Consider the following 16,400-nt stretch of genomic DNA (forward strand, 5'->3'; position numbering starts at 1 on the left):
AAAAAATCAACCCTGCAACTTTTCATGGCGAAATTCACAAGAACCACACTTCTAATCTGTAGGCTCAACTCCTTCCACTGGTACCACCACAAGACACTAATTCTCACATGAATCTGTTTAAAAAGCTGGAAAACCCTTTTTCTTTAAGATCAATATATTGAAAGGCAGAATAACCAGTTCTCAGGTCAAATTCCTAGTCTCTGGGTAGCATCTAGTTCAGTCGAACAAATTAAGCTCTTGCAAATCTGTCTTAATTTAAAATACAGTGGGTTACATACAGGGCAAATAGTTTTACGGATTTTCTTTAATTTGTTTTTATTAAAACTTTCAGAAAATAAGGTGGTGGGTCAAATTGTCAGTGGAGCTGTGCCAGGACAGAATTTGGCCTTGCACTTGTAGTTTATAGAACAAGCCATAAAACTAGCAAGATTAATTTGTTCTAAAAGTCTTATGCTCCAAGCCACTTTATTTGAAGCTTTAACAGTCTTATCAGATGTGAATATTTTGCTCCAATCAAACCAGGAATGAAACAGCCTGTTTTATTCTGAACTTAATACAACCTAATTAAAAACAGTTTCCAGAAATCTTTATCATGTTCCTAACCATCCAACTAAAATTTAAGTTTCAGAGAAATAAAAACTGAAAACATGAAAACAAACAAACAAATATATCTTTTGACATTTTAGGTAAGTATATGATGATTTGCTTATTTATCAATGCTTTTATTTCAGAAGTTGATACAAACAGGTCTGTATTCTTTCTTGTGATTCACTGTGCTACAATGTGTTGAGATGTTGCACTTTTTATTACGCAAGTCTTAAGATTTCTGAATAGGCAGCAAAATACCGTGAGACATTTTCAGACCCTCAAACTAACAGCATTAGCTTATTACCCGTGGTATTTAGTGTGCCTGGAACAAATAGTCCTTTCCACTCTTTCACATAAATCAGTCTGAAATGCTTGGTTGTGTCCAACACATGAAACAATAATCATCTACGGAAGCGATAAGGGCTCAGTGCTAAAAGGCACAAATTACGGAAAAGGAAAGGAAAGGCTGACAGACCTGGGTCTCTTCAGCCTTGAGAAACGAAGACTGAGAGGGGATCTTATCAATGTTTATAAATATCTTAAGCGTGGGAGAAAAAGGGATATGGCCAACCTTTTTTCAGTGGTTTGTGGGGACAGGACAAGGGGCAATGGCCACAAAATGGAGCACAGGAAGTTCCGCACCAACATGCAAGAGAACTTCTTCATGGTGAGGGTGACAGAGCACTGGAACAGGCTGCCCAGGGAGGCTGTGGAGTCTCCTTCTCTGGAGATATTCAAGGCCCGTCTGGACGCCTCCCTGGGCAGCCTGCTCTAGGGAACCCGCTTTGGCAGGGGGGTTGGACCCGATGATCTCTTGAGGTCCTTTCCAACCCCTACAATTCTGTGATTCTGTGAAAAGAGGACTCCCAGAGAACAACCACAGCTTACCACCTTCCTTCCACTGATGTAATGATTTGATACCACCGTAGATAGTTACTACCATTGCAGGGTTACCCAAAAATGCTTAATGTGAAGACGTGCCAACGAGAACCTGCATGAAGAAGCTTACAAGCTATTTTATGATGAGATCAGGAGTGAGGCTAGCAAGCAAAGTGGTGGTCCTGGAGGGAAAAGGGTAGCTGTAATTATGACAAGAGAATGTCATAATTAGAGAGACTAGAAGTGATGAAGACTTGAAGGTGCAGGTTTTACAGAAGCTTCTCCCTTTGGATATGAAGGAACATGGACTCCATCAAAAATTATTTCACAAATCTGATACAGGGTGAACATTTAATTTTCCTAACTGCAGCTTGATTTGCTCTTTTCCTGCCTTTTAATACATTCAGTGCCATCAAATTTAATGGAGATTTTATTAGGTCTTAAATATTATCCCTTAGCACTATAATTATCATCTGTGATTAATCCTCCTTGCCCTAGAAAGTCATGCACATTTTTCAGATGGAACAGTATATATTTCAACGTTCATTTATAATTATAAGAGACATAACTGAAGAGAAGAAACGAAAGGGCATGTCTCTCGCTGCACTCTGTTACTGAGGTATGTTGTATTTTGGATTAATTTATCCTCGTTCTACACAAACTGTTGTAATCCCTCTGTCATTAGCACAAATTATTTATAGCAGAAGCTGTGGATCACATGAGTTACAACAAAATTCACCCTTTGGTACAACCGGTGACTGCATCCAACACATATATTAGCACAGTAAGTTCCAAAGCAGTCCAGCACTATTTCCAGCACGTCTTCTAAAGACAGACACATAAGGGAAAGTCACCAAGAGTTAAAAGCCATACACCTCTTGCTACAGGTAATCATCTGCCACTTTAGCTGTAATGGCACCTGAAGTACACGGGAGCAGAGCGACAGGCATTAAGAGGCCGACAACTGGTACATTTCGCATCTCCGTTTTGTGCTTTCACGAACTCCCTCTTCAGCAATCGCCTCATAAACAGAATTAAAACCTCGTGCTTTAAAAAGCAACTGGGGAGCCATTAAGCAATGAACTCAACTCCACCTGCGACACGGAAAACGAAGCCTGTTTTAGAGGCACGTTTTGTTCCTGAGACAGCCGCAGGGCCACGGCCTGCAGCAGGGGTATTACCTGCTTGGAGGTAATCCGGCAGCAGCGTGTCGGGCAGCGTCTCGGGCAGCTGGTAACCGTTCTTCCTCGCAACCACCAGGTGGAAAGCAGCACAAAACTCGGGGAGCGTCAGCGCCCCGTCGCAATCCACGTCGCTCAGCTCCCTGCAGGGACGACAGCCGCACGTTTCCCCAGCCGCCGCCTCAGGGAAACACGCTCACGCAGTCACAGGAGACACAGAAATGAAGCTTTTTGAGGACAGCTATTTTGATAAAGGACAACCACCTCTATTATTTCTACTTGATCATAGCTACTACAACTCCCACCCACATGGGAGTGTCTATTTTTGAGTCCTGAGGAAAATGGAGCTAGTTTTCTAATACCGATTTGCAGCTTTTCTTTTTTAAGATGGTGTATTTTTGTTATACATCTTGCCATACAATATAATGCTATGTGTATGTTATAACATGAAATACATACCCTATGTTTCTAAGGATGAAATTAACTTTCCAATGGTTGAAAGCAGTTTTAGCTAACCCATGCAGGATCTTAAGCCAATTCAAGCAGACAAAGTTAAAAGTGGACTTCAGCAAATGTTTAATTAGCAACATTGACTAGCCTCAAGAATAGAGGTAAATTAATGTTCTTGACATGTTCAAATGCTAGTGTTGACTGCTTGTTAATTAAATCTGTTGTCTCTTTATTCTCGCATTCTTCTCAAACAAGAAAACTGGACTTCAGATACTCATACTCAAGAATTCAATTTTATAAATCAACTCCTCTGCCAGAAATAACTATTACCTTACTATTATTTTAGCACAGTGACTAAAATAAATAAACACGTAACTTCCTACTCTTTGAAAGTAATCAGTATTTTTCAAGCTGTTGAGGTTATAGTGGCAAAGTCTGAAACATCCCATGTGTTTAACACAGTGACATGACCTGATAAATTATATCATTACAAAATTATAATCACCTACTAGAAAACAGTACTTTTCTTTGATTATTTTTTTGCAGAGAACTGCTTATGTCAGCAACACAAATAGAGTGTTTTGTTACATATTGGGTTAATCCATTCTTCGTATATAATCTTTCATTTAAATTCCAATATTCACTTCCCCCAGTATAATGCTTCTTCAGTTGTTTTTTATTATTATTATTTCATGACTGACAATCCGCTTTGAAAAGATTCCAGACATATTCTTTGACCCCAACAGATGTTTAGGCTCTTGCAAGCTTTTCCTCACATCTATCCTCATAAAAGCATATATAAAAGTAAAAACTTTATCAGTATTTTTAATCAACATTTTAAACTGTTTGCTTTTCACATCTATATGGAAGGATGATGCTGAATTACAAAGCGCCATGTTGTTTATGAAAATGTAATAGAATTATTGTAAAATTTTATCATGTACAGTTCTATCTGCAATCATTTCTAAATAAGTTCATTAAAAGTAAGTGTACTGGTTCATTAGAAAAGCACTGATGAATTATGTAGTTGCACTTACTAAAAATTAGGTATTAATTAGGCCTCATCTGACAAAACACAGCCAGAAACATAAAGCCAACAACACATCTAAAACACTCCAAATGTTCTTTTCCTCCACATCGTTTCATGAAAAATGTCAGTTTGTTGAGCTAATGATGTTGCTTACAACACACTTAAGAACAGCTCTCAGTTACGTAGCTGTTCAAACCTTCCCCGTCCTGCTGAGTAGGCGAACATCTCTACAGAAAATAAGCATGTCGGGAAGATCAATGAGCACCCTGCTGCTTGGGCCTGAAAGTGATTCTGGAGATAAGAGCAATAATTACAACTGAAGACACTTTTTAAAATTTAACAAGAACTCTTGAATTAGGTATCTTTTGAAAAACAGGATACACACCCCAAACGCTATTAGAGTACTTACCAGATGTGAGAAAGCTCTGGGATGGGCAGCTTTGATTTTGTGAAGAAATTCTTTGCCACGGAACCTGTTGGGAAACTGTGCCTTATCAACTGTTTGAAATTAAGTCTCCAATTATTTACATTTGGCCAGGGCTGCTTCACCAGAAGCAGCTGGTTACTTTACGTTCAACAGACACTCAGATTAACTGCGACCTAATAGAGCTGTTGGACCATTTGTCTCTTGGTGAATAAGTGACAAAGTCAGACAGAGCTGTTGACCTCATTTCCCCATTCCCTCCGAACGGGAAAAATAAATAAAGGAGAGCAGGCCTCCGTACAAGCGATTCTAACCAGCACATTGCCACGACACCAGTGATGAAATAACGGACACAAATGGCTCTGCTTCACCCAGAAGCCACATGTGTGGCAGAGTCATGCTTCTCCTAGCTAACAAATGCACTATTTCACCATCCTGTGCACACAGGCTACCGAGGCGGCACAAGTTTCCCGTGTCCTCGAAGCCCTGCCAGGATATAGGCTTATAAAATGTATGGCAATATTTTACATAATGTAAGGTAACACAGACTTCTAGGTCGACACCCCTCTCTCCTTCATGCATTCAGGTCAGATCGCCCACTGCAGTGCGTGAGGAAGGCTGTAACAAGGACAGGTACAAAATTCATCTAGTGCAGCACGTCCTCTCCTACGCCAGATGCCAAGAGAGGAGTACGAGACCGTGACAAAGCCACATAATAATGCAGCTCCAGAATATCCCCCCAGCCTCTGACCAGCAGTAGGATTGAAATATTCAGTAACTTCTGATGGATTTTCATATCGTGGATTTCTTAAATAACTTCCTAAGCCTGGACAAACTTCTAGCGCTTGTATCACCCTGCAGCAAGGATTTATACAGTTTAATTATTTTAGGATGTTGTGTGAAGCTCCAATTTATCATTCATAAAAAGTAATTCTGGATGTGCAAGGACTGCCTGAGAGTCTCACACAATATAAAGGAAAATGCAAAGCTCCCTGAAAGGCCCTATATGAATATACACACACACACACAGTCACAGACCTATATAGGGATGTAAAGAAATACAGTGTTGTTGAACAACCATTTCCTCTCCCAAGCAAATTACACAAAAGAGACTTAACTGAGGTACAGAACTGCTGAAGCACTAATTTATGTCAACATCAGGTATTCCTTTAAACCTCTGGCTGCATCTGAGCCTCTTGAATCCCAGATGCTGCTGAAGAGCAGCAATACGTAGCAGGACTCGGTAAAATGTAAACCCTTCGACTTCTTCCTTACCAGACTGTCAGTACCTGTGGGGATGCCTCTCCCAGGTAGCCTGATCCTCCCATTCAGGATGAAAATGCAATCTCAGTATGCTCTTACAACACTTTCACCATGGGTATGCTCTCCAGCATTTGCTTTTAACCACCTGGAGGTCAAACTCTCAGTCCCCCAAAGCCATAAACACTCAGGTTTAACCACCCAGGAGAGTTAAACACATGCTTAACTTTCATCACACAGATGCTGCACTTTTCTGTTGGGAAAGTAAGCCCAAGCCTAGGGTTTTTTCAGCTCAATACACACTGCAGGTTTGATCTACAAATACAGTCCCTTAGAATAAGGGTTCATTTTAATTTTTACTGAACCGCAACACTTTTCCTTTCAAGTAAGCATTTTCCCAAAACCAGGACTAGTTCAGTGTTGCCTCAAGTCTAAGCAGTGCTCGTTCTCTCAGCAGTTTCAAATCATGCACTGGAAATAGATAACCACTTTATTTTAGTGCGAGGTCACAATTTTTCATGTCATTTTCCCCTAAGCTCTGCAGTCAGCTTAACCGAGGGCAAAAACCTGATCTGCATTATTACTGCTGCCTTTTTTTTTTTTTTTTAACTGCCAACAATTACACCTGTGCAAGAGGACAACAGGACTGCAGATGTGTAACAAAAAGCAGCATTGGGATTTCTGAGCGTGATGCACAAGGGAGAGGAAAAAAAAAACTTGGCCTGATTCTCTGATGGCAGGGTAAACTTGCAGGGACTGACATGAAAGGGAAAAAGATCTGCAATATTAAAGTATATCTGCAAAATTGAAGTACGTGTGATGCATTTTCAAATGGTTAGCTTTTAAAACAGAACCACTTCTGAAAGAATTAATGTCCATATTTAGGAAAAAAACAAACACAATACCCATAGAATTGGTTTGTTCTTTTAGTTGTTTGCCTTCGAAAATAAAACACAATCAACTCTCATTCACAAATACACTCTAGGGAAAAGAAAATAATTATCTACTTAATACTTTATGTCTCTCAGCCTGGTTCCTCTACTTGACGCGGACATTTTTGGTAAAAATTACCTGAAATAAAGGAGTTCAGGTCAGGCTGCAGGGACCTGAACTGGTTGACATAGTAGTCTCGCTGCTCCTCAGTTATCCTCCAAGGGTCATCTGAGTAATGGGCACTGCTATCTGGCTGCTCCCGCTCCACTGAAAGAGACTGAGAAGAGGGCCACTGGCACCAGCCAGAAGGGCCAGACTGGACTCTGGAAACCTCAACGGACCAGATTCATGCTGTTCTGGTAGCAGACACATCTTTTAGAACGATGAGAAGCAGAAATGGCCATGTCGATTACTGTCTCTTTATTTTGAACGCTGACCTAACCATATACCTAAAATGGGACTAAAAAAGGGCCTACAGCTATATATATGCAACACGGTGCCTGACATATTTAGCTCTGCTAAGAAACTACGTACTAGGAGAGATGCTGTAACTATGGAGCTAGACTGCTTCTGGATCTGTAGCTCACCCAGGTAACTCAGCACACGTTTTTGCTCAAAAGACTTGCAACTCCCAAGGGATCTCCTTGACTTGCTGTCACTTCCCACATTTTCAGTAAAAAAAAAAAAAAAAGTTTGGGAGAAAGAATATTCTAGAGGAGGACATTTTATTCATTTACTTATGTGCTTTTCTGAATGACTCGTTTAAGGAAGGCCGCTATGTTTGTTAGCTTGGTGGTGGTGCCTAGAAGAGGTCTGTCAATATAATTAGTGTCTTTGTTAAACTGTAATAACTTGGTGTTTAAGATGCTTTAGGCCTGGATGACAGCACTCTTAAAGAGGAAGGGGGGCAAGAACAAACAATAACCAGGCTCTAACCAACTCCAAAACCCTTTCTCTGACATCCATCTCTCAATTTCTTAAGAATCAAAGCAAAACACCAGTTCTGAAATACATCAAAAGATCCCTGAAACAGGCAACATCATGAAGTTGTAAATTAATTTTCATTTCAAAGTACTGCACGAATGCACTCAATTTCATTTCAAGTTAGCACAAATTATGTGACATTATCCGTAGAACTTTTCCTGAGGCTCAGGTGACATTTTAATATGGATGTGGGATGCTGCACGTAACAGAAAAAGTATGGAGCCCCTGAGTCATATTTATTTAGGAAAAGCTCTCCCTTAGGTGAGCTCTGACCCTCCTTAGGGTAAACTACCTGTTTGCAAAATAAATGCACAGCAGGCATACTGGAACACGAGAAAGATATACTTTGACAGTCAGCAGGAAAACACAGGACTCATCTCATAAAAGCAAACAAATGGCCAGAAATTTGTTTATTCTGTTTGAGACACCATCTTATAAACTGGGGTAAAAAATGTAATACACAGAATATTAGACCATAAATTCCATGTATGTGTTACAGATGACATTCTAAATCAAGCAAGAACCTCAATGAAACCTCATATATTTCAAATGAAAATGTTTTACTTTTGCTAGGATAACCTCAACATTTTATTTTTTTTTTTAACTTTTGAACTGAAGATTCTCAGGCCAGTCTTCCTATCTGTGCTATTTCCTGCTTCTCATTTTACTTAGCTTCAGCAATTTAATTATACTACCCATTTAAATTTCTTCTTCCTATCATCTTTGCTTTTTTATTTTTCATATACTAAAAGGCACACTTCAGTTTCTTGTCTAAAAATACCATGGAGAATTCTTTTGCCTTTTTTTGTTTGTTTGTTTTTTGTTTTAATTTATCTATAATTTTAGAAGTAACATTGCTGAAGAAAAAAACACATGTAATTCATTACCCGACCAAGAGTTGAACATGCGTGTGCAGGTTTGGCTCCATAATTCCCTGATGATGATCCATCTTGCTGGTGAGTAGTGTGTCTGACTTCATAAGGAGCTACAGACATTTAAAGTAAGTATAAAAATGAGAAAATAATCCAAAAGGTTCTACTAGGCTAAAGCAAAAAATTAAATACTGCAAGGTCAAGCATCAGTGACCCCACAGTATCATAGTATCAAAGTAGATTTTGTCTTTAACAACAAAATTCCAGCCACACGCTTGTCTTTCATGTTACATCATTCTTCTTCAGACATTACTGATTAGAATTGTCATTATATATTATTAGATAACAGAAAGTATTGTTCATAATGTGGAAATATCTATCTATGTAGCCTATTTATATCTTTATACATTTTATATACTTACAGCCTTATATAGCAGAAGGCATTACAAGAAGCAAGAAATAGTTCAACTGAGATGTAAAAAAAACATGCTTTGACAACGCTATCTAACAGTAAATCACAAATCTTCTATATATTAATCTTCCATATACTCTTCTCCTCCCCCTCCCTAATTTCTGTTGAAAATCAAAAAACATGACTCACCATTTCTCATTATTTGGAGTAAAGTTAGTAAAGAAAAGTAACAATCACTCCTTTTTTTGGTAAGTCAAGTCACTTGCATTCTACTGCAGTAAATACAGTAAGCAGTGACATAACGGCACATTTAAGAACAATGTTTTAGAAACAGGTCAAGTATGCAAACACAAAGGCAACTCACTTGCAAACTTTTACAGAGTGAAAACTTCTGCTGCCAGCACATTTAAAATGTACCACAACAAAGACAGTCTGCATTCGATAGACAGCATTTAAAAGAATCTTGATGAGAAGACAACCCAAGAAATCTTGGCATTTTTGAGCTCAGGAAGACCTTAAAAGTTACATCCTGAAACCCCTTGCTTTCCTAAGTGGTCTTATCCTGGTATCTAGTTTTATTCCTGTACAAGTTCTAATTTCAGAAGAAAAAAAAACCACAGGAAGGAAGTTGGAAAATATACAGAAGCACTTCAAGAGGAGATTTAAGTGCAAGGTCACACTGCTGTGTGTTTGCTAGCAAGAAAAACATAAAAATTATCAAGAAAAAAAGTAAAATCCACTGGTATATAGCCATAGTTGCAGTGCAAAAGGCTGACCTTAGAGACACTTTGTCCCAGTTTCAGAATCATGCTTTCAGTACAAAATAAGTCTAGCAAGATGAGTTCTGTGAAGCTATCACCTCAGACACATACGCAAGTGGTGGTGTATTCAAGCCTAGCCTTTTGCATACTCATCAGTAAACTGGAAGGTTCTTAGTGTTAAAGGCCAGAAGGAATCAGTAGGTCATCTAGCCTGGCACTTGGTACAGCACAGGTCCTAACGTGTTATTCAGTTACTTCCACTGAGAACATGTTTGGCTGAAGAACTTCTTCTGGAAAGAAGTAGTCTGGGTCTGAGCTGAAAAATTCTATGCCCTTATTTCAATTTGCAGTGCTTTCTGCAAAGTAAGACTAGCGTTCTACACCTCCAAGATTTTACCACCTCAAGCAGCTGCATGATTAATTTTATAAGAAGTTGATACCTGCATTGGAGGCTGCTGTCTACGCACTACACAGCTGTCAATTCCATGAGAAACTTCACTGAAGTTACCACTGCATGCAAATTCAGAGACACCCTATCCCTACTCTTTCAAAAAAAAAAAAAAAAGCAAGTCACTGACAGAGCCTGAAAAAAATCCCAGAAAACAGTAGAGCACACTAAAGGTAAATATGGGCAGCTGTTCCCAAAGGCATCCTCATTCCTAGTGCACTGGTCTTCAGGGTGTATGTTGTCCGCTGCAGGTCTTATTTACTAGAGCAGAACATGTGTCATATCAGAAGACAATCTCAGTAATATTGCTTTTTTCAGAAGTCAGCCATCACTCAGCTATGCTAAGAGTGGGATGGGAAAAAAAAATCCTGTCTCTGAATGAATGGTAGTTTAGCTAACCAACAAATGAATGCCTGCAACTCTGCACTAATATGATTTTCATGTGAAGGCCATTTGACAGTGTTGAACACATTCTTACCATGGCTGTAATGAGCTTCTACATATTAGCTCTGTTTTTTCCACTCATTTGTAAATGAAGACAATTGCTAAAGGACTCTACTCCTCGCTCACTACAAACACACGAACTGGCAGCACTCCTTCTGGTCCCTTTGACAGAGGAGTGCTATATACCAGTGCCTGCTATCTTCACTGCTTTGGTCATCAGATGTTAGAATTAGGAGAGCACAGGCACCCTACTGTTCACAGGAGCTCCTCAAGCCTTTGTGAAAACTGGCTTCTGCCCCACTACCCTCTGACTAAAACAAGAACATTTTGCCACCTACTTTAAAGGCAGTAAGATCAAGGACACAGCATCATTGTAGTGCTTTATTTTTATCTGTTTTGTCTATGTTACACTGTGGGACTGTTTTTATATTCATGTCCTATTGTTATTTCCGTTATGAAACTGGAGAGATTATTATCCTTTCCTGCAAAGGAAGGTTCATTGTAAATTCAAATAGTAATAGAGCAGCTACTGAAATCAGGAGTGGGTTTTTCTTCCCCTCTAACTATACCAAAAGCATCATACACTCTGAAAATACTCACAGACTCTCAATCATTGAGATACGTTGCACGTAGTCTTGTCAGAGACTGGGTATTAGCATTTATCTGTGAGCAGTGACACATAAATCTAACTAATTTACCAGAAAGCAAACAGGAAGACAGGAGTGAACAATCAAAGAAAAGCTTTTAGGCAAAATAAAATGACATGATTGGATCATTTTCCAAAACTCGGATATAATTAAATTTTAAAATCACTGGGCTGATTGTTAGTTCCATTTGAAATTTCGATGCTTCTAAAAAAAAAAAAAAAAAGAGAGAGAGAGAAAAAAGCATAATTGAATACAGTGTGCACATTCCAACTTTTACCCTACCTCCATGCTGCTGCTCCAGCCCACTTCTTGATTTACCATATCCGTAAGTTAAGGGTATCCTCTGGTAAGTAGACGGAGAAGCAGGAGGTGAACAGATTGGAGACATCGGTGGAGACTTGGGTTCCTGTTTCAAAAACACATCAACGCAGAAAGGAACTCTGAGATGACAACAAAACCACCAAGTAATTCTGCACCACAATCCAAACACATGCAACATGATGGACAAAGAAGAGGAAAACACTGCGATTCCCTCCGGCTCTCTATACCCAAGAAAATTCTCATTAAAAAAACAAAAGAGGGTAAAGACAGAATTTGGTATTGAGCCTTCTAGGGATAAAGCATGGTAATGGCATAGTGAAGCTTTACAACAAACAGCTTAAGATATCCTACTTCCAAATATGCCTGAAGGAGTGAGTGCAGAAGGCTTAATGTGAGTGGGTATCTTTGGATTTACATAACACGTTTAGTTGATGTGAAGGCATTATTTCTGAGAAAGCATTCTTTGTACTAAAACACGTACCAAAAATATAAAATAAATCTCTGAATTGGTATTTTAAGCATCTGGTGGACTTGTAGGCGTTACTGGGTACCTATCCTAGAGCGCTCACTCTCTCTTGACTTACAGAAAGTGTTTAAGAGGATACGATCCTGAAGCAGTTTACTGTATTGAAGGAAAATGCAACAAAACAAAGACAACCCAGATGGAGCCAGAGGTTTGAGGGCAGTGCTCTGCTTCAGTGTCAATGCACACAGGCAGGAGACGTACACGCTCCTCTTCCTCATCCTGCTACATCAGCTGTGCATCTTGCAGCAGGTTGTTGCTGCTGGTTAACCTCCGGCTGGGAATGCCATCACGCAGGCTGACACAACGCTGTCACGCTGTGCCACACACGCGTGAGAACAGTGCAAGGAGGTGACACGTCTGCCATGGGGCACCCACGGCGTGACCCCACGCGGCACCCAAAGAGAAGGCATTATGCCTAGGGAAAATTATGCAAATACTGCTCGCTCTGTGAAGTTGCATGTCTTTGAATGAGCGCTCTCAACTCTCCCAAATGCACGGAACACAAATCTTCCTTGGCCAGCCTCGTTATGCTAGCAGTTGAGAGCACGAGAAGCTGGGACGATGTTTCACTGAGGACAAGAGAAAAAGAGGTTTCTTCTGGACTGCCCCTGGGGGAGATTAGTAAGGAGGGAAGCACGGTGGCCTTATCCCACCCAAAAACAGTGGCTCACGACCAGCTTTCCCCCTTTCAGCACCTCTTCTCCAGCTAAGTGTTTCTGGAGCGACTAAGGATCATGCTTGCCATGAGAAATCGCTCACTTTCCTGTTTATTCCCCCTTGAGCAGACAGATTTCTACTTGCCCCCCCCTCCCCTTGTACTCTCCAAGACACAGCACTGCACTAGGGAGGACTACAACACTGCACAAACTTACACAGAAGACTACAGGGCTGAGTTTTAAACATGCTCATATAAAGAAATTCCCTTCAGGGATGTGCCTGGTATGAGATCTTCAAAACAAGAGCACAGTCCCAATAAGGATTATTTTTCCTGTAAGGAGCTCATCTTTAGTACTGTGCTGCAAAACTGTGTAAGCTCACGTGAGTGTCATCACTTCCAGGGCCGGACCCAAAAGGAGAAAACACAATGACACCGGCCTGAAGGAGACAGGCCCGTTACCTGTTTGTCCCCTTCATCTGTTCTCTTGTAGGAGTTTTTTTCCAGAGTTGCGTGTGGAACCTGAAACTTAACTCCATGGAGCTCTGCTGGAGTCCCATAGCGTACGTCACCATCATTTTTCAGCGCCATGAACCGCGGCAGAGGCAATTCTTCATTAAAAGAGAGAAAAATTCAGTTGGGACTTCAGAACATTAACAGTCCTTGAAGCAGCACCGTACTGTAAAACCAGTGAAAAGTTTATCTGTGAAAGAGCACTATTTATATTTTGTAATATTTATAAATGTGGAACTCCTGTAATTATTTTAGGTCTTAATAAAGATGTGAATGGTACACAAAGCCACATTTGCTAGCCTGACAGTTTATCTCTTAATGCATAGAGAAAGAAATAAGCCTTATGCACATTATTAAAGTAAGCAGCAAACTCATTTCCTGCCTTGAAAATGTTGTCTGTAGTAAAAAGAATAGTTTCTCATAGAAACTGTGGGACTGATGAATTCATTAGGTCAGGATGACAGTATTCTCAGTGCTGCCATCATACAAGGAGCAAGTTATACATGGTAGGGCTCAGAGACCATGCCAGGGCCTGGTGAGACGGCTGTGTCAAAAGGTCCCATTTCGCTTCTCCTTTGCAGAGCAGAAGAGGGACACTTTTAAGCAAATGTATCTTTAGGACAATTCACGATTAGTTTGAGGGAATATTCATTATAAATCATTATCTTTTTTTGTACATAGTCACCCCCAAAGATCAATACAGATAGAATTAACAGAGCGTAGCCTTCAAAATCGAGCCGTACATCACCTCTGTAATCATTTACACCTACAACTGCTACCAGGAAGAAAAAGAAATCAATTTGGGTTTGCTGCATGCTACTCATCCTACCCTGAAAGCACCAATATATTTCAAGGGAAGATGTAATTAGCGCTGGAAGTGTTTCAGGCCGAGTAAGTAAGCACGATACCAATACAAGGACCCTTGCTCGCTCAGACTGGTGGATGATGCACAGCTGCTGTACTTGTAAAATGCACACAGTAAATCTCACTTTAGTTCAGGTTTCTAATTTACCTTGATTTTTCTCAGACTAACAGTGGCATCCTTAGAAAGATGTGCAATGCGAGACATCGCAGACAAGCCATCTGCAAGGAAAACAGACGGACAAACCCTGATGTGGTCTAAGCCCCGGTCCCGCCGTGCCAGGATCTGACCCCTCCGCCTCACTGGCAGCTGGGATGAGGGGCTTGGCACACATCGGGCTGCAGATGCTTTCACCTGTGGGTGCTTTCACCCAGGAAGGGGCAAACCCTTTGCAACTCATTGCCCTCAGCAGGGGCAGCTGAGCTGAAGCTGCGCCAGCAGCAGTGCCCCAACTATGAGGCTTTTTCTTTCTGTACGTTTACTTTCATTGTCATTCTTTGTGGAGAACGAAGCTGCTTTAAATTACACCTACCATACGTTTCCCTATCTAATGACAGGAAGCATTATTTTAGCACGGCTCCCAAAGCACCCCTCCACCCAAGCAGCTATCAGCCCCATGCTGCAGACAGCCGTCAAGATCAGAGGCCAAAGGTGGCAGGGAAATGCATCCACAGCACTGACCAGCCACCGCATGGCAATGCCTTTTGAGAGGGGCTGTAGGAGCTGGACTCGATGATCCTTGTGGGTCCCTTCCAATTTGGGATATTCTATGATTCTACGATTCTAATCTCAGCTCTGCCACGTGTCATTCCGTGCAGTTTTCTACCAGTTACTTCCAGAAAGTAACGCTGCCTTCTGCTCTTCCTCTGTTCCACAAAATACACTGGTTTCACAGACGAGCTAGAAGGAAAGTTTACCAGCACAGAGAGCTTGCAAGCATTAAAGAAAGCAAAAAAACAAGTGCGAAGTGCTGCAAGCAAAATTTACTACTTACCATTCTTAATGCTCTCAATCCGTACTGGGAACCCCGACTGTGCTGCCGCAATTAACTTCAAAGCAATGTAAAATTGAGCAGGACCAAAATAACCCACGCGCTTGGCTCCACAAACTTCCGTAATCTAGGAGAGAAGAGACGCACTGCTGGTAAAACGCATTTCACTTTTTCAGGGAACGCAAGCAGCTCTGGGTAAACAAGCAAAGCAAAAAGTCCTTACAAATGCAAAACGCGTGTTGTATTTAAAGTTATCTAGTAAAAGTATTTGTTCCAATTCGGGATATTGCTGTTTGATCACAGTCCCCTTAGAACATCAGAGACAAGTTGTTATTTATTACCATTTTTAGGAGCATTGCTGGGGAGCAGTGCTATCCTAAAATGGTTTGTATGCTTTCATACTACATATGATTCTAACAGCAGGTGAAATGATCTCATCTCACGTTTTCACTGCAGAAGCTACGGCACTCCTAGAAAATCCTACTTAAAATTGGTCCTTAAAACAGCTCAGACAACTGCTGTAACCAGAACATAAATGCAACGGGAAACTCCCCATCCCATCGCTTCAGCAAAACACGCTTTGGGAAAAATTAACAGTCTTGGTGCTGAAGCTCCATTGCCATACATCCTTGACCAGACTTCAGCCACCTCCTCCGTGAAGCACGCAGCTCCACTTCTACATGCTCGGACACCAGCTACACGAGCAGCAGCTGCCAGCAGGCTTGCAGCACAGGCACTATTCCCTGCCACGCCTGGAGCTCCGAGGCGATCACAGGCAGACTTCATCAGGCACTACAGTCGGACCAAACCCCCCCCCAGCTGCCCTCAGACACTGAGGGAAGCCCCAAGTCGTTTTCCTGTGAATGAGCGTGGATCAGCAATGCCTCCCAGCTGGGGGGGGGAAATGGCAATTCTTAATAATCAAAGAAAATTATCTTCAAGCAAAGGCATCTCTGGATGCGGCTTCTGATGTGGCTGAAAGAGCTCTGGGTTTCTTCTCTTCCTGAGAGTTTCTGAGATGCACGGCTTCATCCCTCGATCACGAGATGCATCAAGCAGCTTTCTTTTCTCTGACTGCTTGAAGAAAAGGGAGGTTGGTTCTCTGGGCGAGCACAGCTTCAGTTAACCAGCAGAATGCGCCATTCCTTTTCCTCTACATATTTTTTTTTTTCCTGAAGCCACTCTTGATTTTTTTTTTTTTTTAATTTTCTCCCTGTAG

At 41.0% G+C, this 16,400-nt stretch overlaps 1 protein-coding gene and 1 long non-coding RNA gene across 4 annotated transcripts in view; one reads left to right on the plus strand and one right to left on the minus strand.

Annotated features, from left to right (window-relative positions):
- The window catches only part of REPS2 (RALBP1 associated Eps domain containing 2), a 96,525-nt gene that overhangs the window by 50,314 nt on the left and 29,811 nt on the right, over positions 1-16,400 (minus strand). For all 3 annotated transcript variants that reach the window (XM_083847760.1, XM_083847759.1, XM_083847761.1), the window contains exons 2-8: positions 15,185-15,308; positions 13,278-13,426; positions 11,596-11,719; positions 8,617-8,714; positions 6,884-7,022; positions 4,538-4,601; positions 2,649-2,791 (exon numbers count right to left, since the gene is read on the minus strand). In XM_083847760.1, coding sequence (XP_083703886.1) covers positions 2,649-2,791; positions 4,538-4,601; positions 6,884-7,022; positions 8,617-8,714; positions 11,596-11,719; positions 13,278-13,426; positions 15,185-15,308 — 841 coding nt within the window. The remainder of the gene's footprint in view (positions 1-2,648; positions 2,792-4,537; positions 4,602-6,883; positions 7,023-8,616; positions 8,715-11,595; positions 11,720-13,277; positions 13,427-15,184; positions 15,309-16,400) is intronic.
- Positions 15,626-16,400, plus strand: part of LOC310903938 — a 29,002-nt gene continuing 28,227 nt past the window's right edge. The window contains exon 1 of the long non-coding RNA XR_014587934.1: positions 15,626-16,274. This is a non-coding gene — a long non-coding RNA (uncharacterized lncRNA). The remainder of the gene's footprint in view (positions 16,275-16,400) is intronic.

Source organism: Anser anser (assembly GCF_964211835.1).
Source record: "Anser anser genome assembly, chromosome: 1".
Lineage (NCBI taxonomy): Eukaryota > Metazoa > Chordata > Aves > Anseriformes > Anatidae > Anser > Anser anser.